This window comes from Polistes canadensis, unplaced genomic scaffold (assembly GCF_001313835.1).
Source record: "Polistes canadensis isolate GaletaPanama2010 unplaced genomic scaffold, ASM131383v1 scaffold_21, whole genome shotgun sequence".
In the NCBI taxonomy this organism is placed as follows: Eukaryota; Metazoa; Arthropoda; class Insecta; order Hymenoptera; family Vespidae; genus Polistes; species Polistes canadensis.
In genome coordinates, this window is record NW_014569568.1 from 982,473 (window position 1) to 993,627 (window position 11,155).

At 33.9% G+C, this 11,155-nt stretch overlaps 1 protein-coding gene across 1 annotated transcript in view; it reads left to right on the top strand.

The window, feature by feature from the left end:
* The window catches only part of LOC106793924, a 33,158-nt gene extending 23,087 nt beyond the window's left edge, over positions 1–10,071 (top strand). Inside the window, exons 11-15 of the mRNA XM_014761216.1 lie at positions 1,142–1,211; positions 4,015–4,206; positions 6,823–6,858; positions 7,471–7,828; positions 7,877–10,071. Coding sequence (XP_014616702.1) covers positions 1,142–1,211; positions 4,015–4,206; positions 6,823–6,858; positions 7,471–7,828; positions 7,877–8,095 — 875 coding nt within the window. The 3' untranslated portion in view covers positions 8,096–10,071. The remainder of the gene's footprint in view (positions 1–1,141; positions 1,212–4,014; positions 4,207–6,822; positions 6,859–7,470; positions 7,829–7,876) is intronic.
* The last annotated feature ends 1,084 nt before the right edge of the window (positions 10,072–11,155 follow it).

Genomic DNA, 11,155 nt, shown 5'->3' on the forward strand with positions numbered 1-11,155 from the left:
TTATTTTTATTCGTTTCTATCTCGTCAAATTCTTTTTTGTTTGAATTTCTTTTTTTTTTTTTTTCATAATAGATATATATACAATTTATTTCTTTGGTCTTATAAATCTCATCGTGGTTTTTCGTTTTCTCGATCACCTTTAATCAAATCACTCAAGTTATTCTCGACCCTACATAAATATACGAGTTCTTTTCGTTCACGACGCCTGCGCGCGAGCTTGCATATTCATTTAATTAAATATATATTATATTATATCCGTGTCTGTGGAGAGAGATTTTATATATATATATATATCAAATATTACTAATTGCATAAAATTTGCATTTTAAATTATTTATTATCGTACGAGCTTATATTAAAGTATAAAAAATAAAAGAAAAAGAGAAGGAAAGAAAAAAGATTAGAAGAAAAACAAATGAAATTACGTCTCGGGAAAATTTTCTCGTTAGATCATCTCTCTTCGATCGTTTATATTTTTTTCTTACGTCGTTAACGTCTAGTTGTTCTGCGCTCTGCATGTTTTATTTACTCGCTTGTAAGAATTTTTCTTTTTATTTAATCATCATTTGGATCGATATTTGCCCCGGGTCCTTCCCCGAAGGCACCGTGATTCTGTGCTATCGAATTATAATCAAAACAAATAATCTTTCGATTATTCTTCTTCTGATAACGATTCTTCTCTAATCAATATAATAATAAATTAGTAATTTGTCATTCACGTTTATATGATTCGATTATAAAATATATCGGAAATTTTGTTCGTCTTTTTCAAGAAGGTCCCGTGGAAAATAACGTTCCATAAAATTCCTTGATCGTTCTGTAACACGCGCATGATTGAATTTCTTTATTCTTTGTTTCTTTTCCTTCTTTTTTTTTTTTTTTTGGAATAATTAATAATTCACTTCGATATATTGTTTATAAAAAAGCAGCGCGCGCCTGGCTTGTTAAGAACGATTAGAACTTTAAAAGACGTACGCGATTAAAAAATAAGAAATAATAAATAAAGTAAAAGAAAAAAGACGTCTTATATAAAAATCTATATATATACATATACATATATATATATATATATTTTTTTTTTCTTTAATCGGAAAAAGAATCTCTCGTACTAATGTGAATTTTTTTTCATGTTCTTTTATAGGTAACAATATGAAAAAATGCCGTGCAAGGTATGGATTAGACCAACAGAGCCAATGGTGCAAACCATGCAGGTACGTTCAAACATACCTCATCTTTCATTCCTTGTCTCGTTTATTCTTAGTTCTATTTTTTTTTTTCATCTAAATTTTTTTTCTTATTCTTCTTTCTTTCATTCGTTCGTTCGTTCGTTCGTTCGTTATTTCAACGGGGGAGTGAACTAGCGAAAAGTATATTCTTATTTTTTTGTTTATAAAAAAAAAAAATAGCAAGCTTACATCAACGTACGCGAAGTTTGATTCGTTGTAAATAATTTTGGTTAAATTTTTAAAACTCTTATTCGTTTGCGAAAGTGTACCCAAGGCGGAGATGAAAATAAATGATTAGATTTCTTTGGTATAATAATAATATATATTAATAATAATAATAAAATAAATGATTATTATTCTTATTGTTTAAATTTCGATCGAGGAGTAATACTCCTCGTTATCGTATTATTCGTCTTTGGTACACAAAAAAAAGAAAAAAAAAGAATTACAATAAAAAATCTCATATTATTATTCTGTAACGAAGCAATTTCTTTTTAATATTATTATTACGCGCGGTTGTTAGCATATTCTCGGCGTATCTATGTATCTTTTTCTTATTCTTATCGTCTTGTACTCCGTTCCGTCATCCACATGTTATCGTGGAACTTGAAAGTAAAGGAAAAAGTAAAAAAAAAGAGAAAAAAAACAAGAAAAAAGAAGAAAAAATAGAGAAAAAAAGGAAATATAATAGTAAAAAAAAAAAAAGAAATAAAATTATTAAATCAGAAAGAAAAAGAAAAGAACAAAATCGAAAGGAATACAAAAAATCGAGTATTATAGTCACTTATCGTGGAAATCCACGCTCGTATCAACGAGTCGGTATGCACGGGCCCCGTAATCTTCTCTTTCTCGCGTCGTTTTTTACTATTGAATTCAATTTTAAATTAAATTATACATAGAACAAAATAACGAAAAAGAAAAAAGGGGTACGATAAAAATATGAAATATAAAAGAATAAAAATTCACACGAACAGGACGGAAAAATCGTGCAGGATCAAAAGCTGCGAATGGTCAGAAAATGTGTCTTCCAAAAGATTAACCAAAAAAAAAAGATTACAAAAAAAAAAGAACAAAAAAAAAAGAGAAATAATAAAAACAATAGTGAAAAAATATTTGGACAAATAATGAAAAAAAGGGAACGTAAAAAATAAAGTAAAAAAAACGAACGGAATTTCTCTCCGATATACATTTTTTATACATTTATATATACTGTATATATACTTATATATATATACATATATAAATGTGAATATGCAAAACACGTAAATCCCGGCGATCGATAGGGACGGCAAACAATATTCTACTGTACTTTGCTTGTAAATATCTCTTCTAGAACCACACTGTAGTTTCTATCGGTAATCACGAGCCATCACCACCCGTTTTAGCGCCACTAACCGCCGTAAACATACATATATATATATATATATATATACATACCTACCTATACATATATATATATATATATATATATATATACCGCTCTCTCTGCACCCGTGTAGTGCGCCCAAAAACGCCCCCCTACTCTCCCGGCTGGGCTTGTGAATTGTCCTGGACGTCATTAAAGGGGCGAAAACGAATCCCATCGGCGTTTAGTGCGATAGAATATTATTATTATTATAATTATTAATATTATTATTATTATTATTATTACTACTATAAGAGATAATTATTATAACAATATCAACTGATTAAAGTCCCGGTTTGTTTCTCCAATTATTTGTTAATTATTGATCATTGCTAATTCAAGGATTATCCAATTTCCGGCTCCGATTGAAAGTCTCTCTCTCTCTCTCTCTCTCTCTCTCTNTCTCTCTCTCTCTCTCTCTCTCTCTCTCTCTCTCTCTCTCTCTCTCTCTCTCTCTCTCTCTCTCTCTCTCTCTCTCTCTCTCGTTTTCTATATATAAAAGAAAAAAGATATAAGAAAAATACAGATAGAAATTTTTGGAAGTACAATAGTGGCAGCTTTGAGAATAATCATTTTGTACATGGGCACACATTTGGGAGACATATTTTCTGATTAGTACGAACGAAAACAAAAGAAAACAAGCCAGCAGTCAATCAATCAATCGCGTTCACCATATTCGGTACATACAAAAAAATATATTATTATTATTATTATTATTATTATTATTATATCACACACATTATTATTACTATTCTTTTTTTTTCTTATTAAATTATGATTATTATTTGTATTTTGTATCTCCGGACTCTCCTATCGTATATACCTACGTACATTTTTTTCTTTTGATATTATCCCCTCAACGAGTTTGTTCCAGCGAGAGGTCGGCAACGACGAATTAACAACCCTTCATGCCGGGATTCCTATAAGGTAGAGTTTTGATCACGTAACAAAGATGAGAAACAGGGATGATGATGATGCTCGTTGCCGGCCTCGCCGCGTGGCGAAAAATAACACACAAAATATAATTCAATAAATAAATAAATAAAAATATGGTTTTGCACAAATGATATATTAAAAAAAAAAAAAAAAAGGATAAATTTGAACGAAAATGAAATATGCAACGAAGGAAGAAGTTAAAAAATAAAAAAAAAAAAAGCAAAAAAGAAAAATGAAAGAGAAAAAAAAGGGAAAAAAAAGAAAAAATGAAAAAAAAAAAAAAAGAAAAAAAAAAGAAAGAAAACAGATGATGATACATTTTGTCGGGATTATGATGCGTGTGGGTGACGAGGATACGGTGTGTGTAAGCTTTAAGAGAGAAGGTGGGATTAAGTGACGATGTTCGATACGAGCGCCCCTTTAATGGCTGGTGGTTGGTTTTGGCAGCCCAGTGGAGCATGGAGCGGGGATGGGCATCCACGCGAGTATAATCCATCATGGTGTGGGAAGTAGCGCGGGGTCCGGGGTCGGGGCTGGAGGTGGTGGAGGGACGGTTGGGGCGACCACTGCCCCGCCAAACACCAACACTGCCTCCAATACCTCCTCACCTCAGCAAGAACCCACTTATGTTAATCTCTAGTCAAGCCTATCGCCTCCCTTCTACTGCAACACTTCTTCTTAAACAGTGGTCAGTCCCGACTTAAACCTAAGGGCTCGCTAATGCCCTCGCTAATGCCCTTTTATTGCTCGTTGTCTCATTCCGCGCCGTTTAAATCATTCTCTCGAATTTTTTTTTTCTTTTTCTATTTATTTACAACAACAAAATTCGAGCAGAGTAAATGAATGAAAATATGAGAGGGAGAGAATCGAATGAATATGCAAGGGTAGATTTGTGTGTGTGTGTGTGTGTGTGAGAGAGAGAGAGAGAGAGAGAGAAAAGATGACCGACCGAAGAAAAAAAATGATAAATGAAAAAAGAAATGCATATATAAATATAAAAATGTATGAAAAAGAAAGGAAAAATGATGAGCAACGAGCCTCTGTGGCATAGTGAGCGGCCAAGCGACGCCCTGATGCTCGCATTGTTTCTCATTGTTGTGGCTCTTTACAGCTTATTATTGTTATTATTTGTTATCGTTTAGTTGAACTTTTTAATCAGTGTTGCTCTTTAGCATGGATGGTCTGTAATACGTATATGCATATACATATATATATGTATAACAGGTTTTTCTTTTCGGTTTCGAAACGTTTTTTGGCATATATATATATATATATATATATATTTATTTATAATAATTATGTTTTATTATTTTCTATTACTGTTATTTTTATCATTTATTAATACATTATTATTATTATATACGTTATAGAGAGTTGTAAGTTTCGCATTTTTGGCATGGCAGTTTACTCGTACGATTACGACGATGTGTTTTACGGATATTTATATACATGTTTTTATTTTTAATTGTTTTTTTTAAGTATCTAATCGTTTATCTCTGACATAACATATATATACATATATATTACATCAAATTTATGTGTTTTATAATATATACGTATATTTATATATATGTATAATCTAGTGTGCGTAACAATTTTCTTTTTAAAGCAAGATTAGGGAATATATTTTCTAATAAATATATGTTGAAAGAGGCGGCTACACACACACGTCACGGGTTACTCGTGTATTTATAAAACAATTACCAAAAAAAAAGAATTCATTTTCTTGTTTCTTCCCGTTTTCTTGTTTTAATCTCCTAATAATTATGTTTCGTTGTTGTGATTTTTAATTTTCTAAAAAAGAAAAAGAATTAAAAAAAAAAAAACAATTCGTGCACGCGCGTGCCGCCTATAATTTATTTTTATAATAATTCTCTACGTATATCAATTAGCACCTTGCTTTTATCTCAATTCCACATTAAAAAAAAAAAAGAAAAACAGAACGAGTGATTTTTCGACGTGCCTACTACTACGCTCCCCCCGCGAACGTAGTAATTTTTGGCGAAGAGGTATTAGTTTTTTGGTTATTTTTTGAAAAAAAAAAAAAAAAAAAAAAAAAAAAAAAAATTTTTTTTTTTCGTTTTTTTCAACGACCGATTGTTGGCGACGGTCGAGAGCGGAAATTATGTCGAATCGAAAAAAAAGAAACAAACTTCGAATTGTCATTAACTCAGCTGAGAGATGAAAAATAATGAGAGCCAATGGCAGAGCGGTGAACGTCTCGACTGCGAAGCCCTGCGTGTTGGCTTCATTTTATTCCAAAATTTATTGCAGTAGTAAAGCTCCGATGCGCCTATTCTCTTCCTTTATTTTCTTTTTTTTTCTTTTTGTTTTTCTTTCTTTCTTTCTTTTTATTCGTTTGCCATTTTATTATACGTCGACCGACGAGCAGCGTGTCAAAATCAATAGAAAACAACGTTATCTAAATTTCATTTTTTTCTCCGGCCTGTCTCTATTTTATTATTTATCTATCCATCTATTATCTATATCTGTCTATCAGATTTTTTTCTTCTTTTCACTATTTTTTTTCCCCTTTTTGATCTCTCGTTAAATCAATCCCCGCCCCCTCCTTCTCCTCCCGAACGCACGTCGTGAAAATACGAGAGAAAATTCGCGCGTGAGAACGATCGAAACGTTCCACGACATTTTAAACCCCTCCCCCCGCTTTCAAATGCACGCAATTTTTTCTTGTTTTTTTATTTTTTTGTTTCAATTCATGACCATAGAAATTATTCGGATAGATTGGAACGAATCAAAGAAACGTCAATCAAAAAATCGCGTGCATCGGTGGGGGAACCTCTCGTCGATTAGAAATTTCCAAGTTCCACGTAACATACTCCAAACAAAAAAAAGAAAATTAAACAAAAATATACAAAGAACAACAGCAGGCAAAAAAAAATCACCGAACAAATTTGCGTTTCTTGATCGAGCGACGAGAGCCGCTTCGACGAAATTGGTCGTCGAATTTTTGTTTTCTTTCCCTTATTGCTGTTATCGTTGTTAATATTATTTTATTATGATTGTTGGTTGTTATATTGCTATTAATGATTAATGATAATGTTAATGATGAATATGACATGATGATGTTGATGATGATGATGATTTTTGTTCCACCTTGTTTTTCTTTTTGTTTTCTCATTAAAAAATTTCTTTTTCTTTACCCCACGTAATTACGTGTATATATTACATACATGTATACGTTATATACCCACTTGTTGACACACGTTATGCTTGCTAAGTCTTAACTTTTTGAAGCATGGCATTTGCTACGAGTGAATCGTATCGAGCAGAGTAAATAAACGCGACGTTTGCGCGAGCGCAGGACATCCGGTTTATTCTAACGACGATATACCTTCCTTCCTTTCTTCCTTCTTTCCTTTCTTCCTTCCTTCCTTCCTTCCTTCCTTCCTTCGTAGAAACAAAGAAAGAAAAAAACGTGCTCTCTAATCAAGCATGCAAAAAAAAAGTATACACGAAAGGATTCTTGCGCTCGTGTCGTTGCAACGAACTACGAGTGATCGCATGTTAATTATAGTTGGTAATTATTACTAGATATATATAAATCTTTGATATCGACTTTGTACCTTTTTCCCCTTCTCATCGTCGACAATTATTATGCATATACACATTTTTCTTTTCGAAAGAGTTCAATTTATTTGTATATTTTCAAAAATAAATACGCGACTATAATGAGAATCGAAAATGGTACAACGTCGCAAAGATGTGGAAAATAAAAAAAAAAAAAAAAAAWAAWAAAAARAAARAAAWAAAAAGACAGACCGAATCAATTTTTGCAATACAAGTGAAAAAAAAGAAAAAAAAAAGAGAGAGAGATAGAAATGGGGGAGATAGAAACGAAAAAATAGTAATTAATTAGACTAATCCGATCACCCTTATTTCCAGACGTAAGAAGAAATGTGTCAGGTACATGGGGGAGGGAGGAGAAGGCGACGGCGAGGCCGACGGCGAAGGTGAGGACGATCATTCGGAGGATAATTTAGGGAGCGTGGGGGAGGCAGGTACACCCGAGGAAGACGAATCCTTGAGCAGTCCTGGGGGTTTGTCAGCATTGTCGAGTTTGGCCAGTCCATCGTTGGTGTTACCATCGCCATCGAGTCTAGCCAGCCCGTGTCCGTGCCCTTTGACACCTCCAGTGCCTCCTCCGCCATTACCGAACCCGAGTAGCCAACAGCAACAACAGCAACAACAGCAACAACAACAACAACAACAACAACAACAACAACAACAACAACAACAACAGCAGCAGCAGCAGCAACAGCAGCAAAAACAGCAGCATCAGCAGCAACAACAACAGCAGCATCAGCAGCAGCAGCAACAGGTTCAAGTACAGGGCCAACAGCAGCAGCAGCAACAGCAGCAGCAGCCGCATCGTAATCCAGTTGGTACGAATCCTCACGACATCAACAATCCGTTAAGTGTAAATCAACTTACCGGTCAGTGTATAAAAAGTGAAGTTGTACCAACCCCACCCTCGGGTCCCTCCAATCCAGCGATCAGCGTTACGTAGCCCCGGGTGGACCCACGTGACAAGACTGTTGCAACACACGGTGTCATCCAAGGGGTCCATCTACGTATCTACTGTGCGCGACAGAGAGGCTGGACGATGACGATGACGATGACGATGACTATGACGGTTCATTTGGAGAGACTTATTAGTTCGATCGATAATCTAACCACGTTATTGGACAAAATGGTTAAATGTTCGTTCGTTACTACTCCTACGACGACTACTCTTCCCTCTCGTAGATCGACGACGTTCATCGTGGAAAAACGTGGACGAATCGACGAGAAACGATTGGAAAGGAAAAGAAGAAGAAAAGAGAAACTACGAAGAGTAAAAAGAAAGAGAAGAAGAAGAAGAAGAGGAAGAAGAAGAAGAAGAAGAAGAAGACAAGGAACGAGGAAGAGTATCTCAACAATTGTCGTCCTCGTCGTCGTCGACGCCATAGCGAAGAAGAATTTCATTCTCCTTCGAATTCGGTTCTTCGCCATTTTTTATTATCGTCGTCTCTTGTGTTGTTTCTAGCGAAATATACAAAAAAAAAAAATTATTAAATAATAATACTAAATAAAATAAATAAAATAAATAAAATAAAATAAAATAAAATAAAATAAAATAAAATAAATAAATAAAAAACATGATGAGAGAAAATACGGGACGGACGAAATTGTAGTATCTCCGAGAGTTTTTGATCGAGGAAAAAGCAACGTCGTCGTTTAAACGAACGTTCTTCTCGTAAAAACACGCGCGCGTATAGGAACGTATATATATATATATATATATATAAATCTATATATACACACTTATATAATATGCACGATATGTGGGACGAATGGGAGTACTACTTCCAAGGAGAGAGATTCTCGTTCGGTGGATTAAAATTGTCCAAAAAAATATGTGCCAGCAACTAACTAAATAGTGTATCATCTCTGTGTGGTCTGTGCGTTTGTTTTTTTGCGTACGTTTTCTTCGCCGAAAACAACAACAACCAACAACAACAACAAAAAAAGAAAAGAAATGAAAAGAAAAAGAGAAAAATTATCGCGAGAAGAAAAGCCAGAGAAAAGGAAAGAAGAGGGCGCGAACCGGACACCCCCGTCATCGTGTTGTATCTCGCGTTTCGAACGATTCTACGTACATAATACATGTATCTAATTACAATTGTGTATTAGTCGTCCCTCTCTCCTCCTCTCGACTGTCTTCTTCATTTACCGTGCCAAAGCGCTTCTCGGCTCTACAGGATTTGATGATTATGCGTGCGATGACCGAGAGCGAACGATGATCCTATCGATCATCAAAAAACAAAAGGGAGACAAGCATCATATGCTGCTCTGAAATCTAATCGTTACTTATCTTTTCATATTATTCTTCTACTTCCTCGTCATCATCATCATCACCACCACCACGACCATCACCATCACAATCACCACCACCGTCATCAACATTATCAGCATCGTTTTTAGTTTTACGTTAGTCATTTGTTTGTTGTTCCCCCATTATTAGTCCTCTTCCTCTTCCTCCTCCTCCAACAAGGCTCCAGACGGTCAAAACACAGAAGCATCACGAACGAAAGGATTATTTTCATTTTGTTGTATATATATATCGTCTTCGATAATTTCTCGATCTTCAAACATCGAGCTAAAGAAAATTGTACGATAGATTAAGAATGATGAGTGCGAGAGAAAATAATTAATGCGTGTACTATCTCAAAGTGTATCTGGGGTGGTTTATTATTATTACAAACGCGTGCGACAAAGATGAACGAAAGCGGACAAAACTTTTCCTTTTTTATTTTTTTTATTTAACGAAGAAAAAGTATGCTGTAGAGAAGTACTCAGGACCAAGCACGTATCATAGAAAATGAATAATGAAAATTAAAAAGAAAAAAGAAAAAAAATGAGAGAGAGAGAGAGAGAGAGAGAGAGAACGAGAACGAGAATGAGCGCCGACGAGGGAAAACTGCAGCTCGTAGTCCTTGTTACGTTGTGATGTCAATGACTGACAAAGTCATGTTCCTGTGCCAGCTACTATATTCTATTAAAATAATTAATTAATCGTGAACAGCTGAAAATGAGAAGAGAGGGAAAGGGAGAGAGAGAGAGAGAGAGAGAGAGAAACAGAGAGAAGAATGAAAGAATGAAAAAGAGAGGTCGAAGCAAATCTCTCTCTCTTAGACGATTTTATTATTAATTCGTTCATTCGAAACAACACAACTATGTCAAAATAATCTACAACCCCCCCCTCTGTATGTAATTTGTTATTTCTTTAAAAGTCTATAATATCACGCAACACGATAAATTATTAGCTTATAACATTTTGTATTGTTCTTTTATTTTCTTTATTTGTTTCTCTTCTAATTTTATTTTTGCTTTTTTTTTTTTTTTTACAGAAGAAACTAAAAAACATCGTTAGATTCTTTCCGTACACTCCGCTAGACACATCTGGTAATTCTGATTATTCCATCTTTCACGAAAGTTTCCGTCTCTTTTTGTTCGCGATCATCGTCCAACAACGTTCATTGAAAATATTATCCCATAAATCAAATTCGCGTACTCTCAACTAACGATGATACTATATTTATCAGAAAAAAAGAATGATTTAAAAAAGGATAATTATTTGTTCGATTGGTGGTCTCTTCTCTTTTTTCTATTCATTTTTATTTTTCAATTTTTTTGTCTCGTTTTCCTTATTTTTTATTATTATTATTATTATTATAAATATTATTAGACTATTATTATTATTATTACTATAACTATATATGTATATACGTGTATATATATAGTATACGTAATAAGAGAAAAGAAAAAGGAAAAAACGCGTCGAAAGAAAAGCCACACACGCCACATGGATCTCCATTGCATAATAATATTTAAACGAACTATGTAGGACAAATCTCAGGTAAAATCACGTATCCGATTTTTGGAGCAGCGGTGCTTTTTACGCGTGGGCGATACTAGTTTTTTTTTTCTTTTTATTTGTTCGTCGTGTCGTCTTCCTTCAATTATTTCCAGAAAATAAACTAACTAATAAACATCATTTTACGATATCGAATTTGGCAAGACGAAG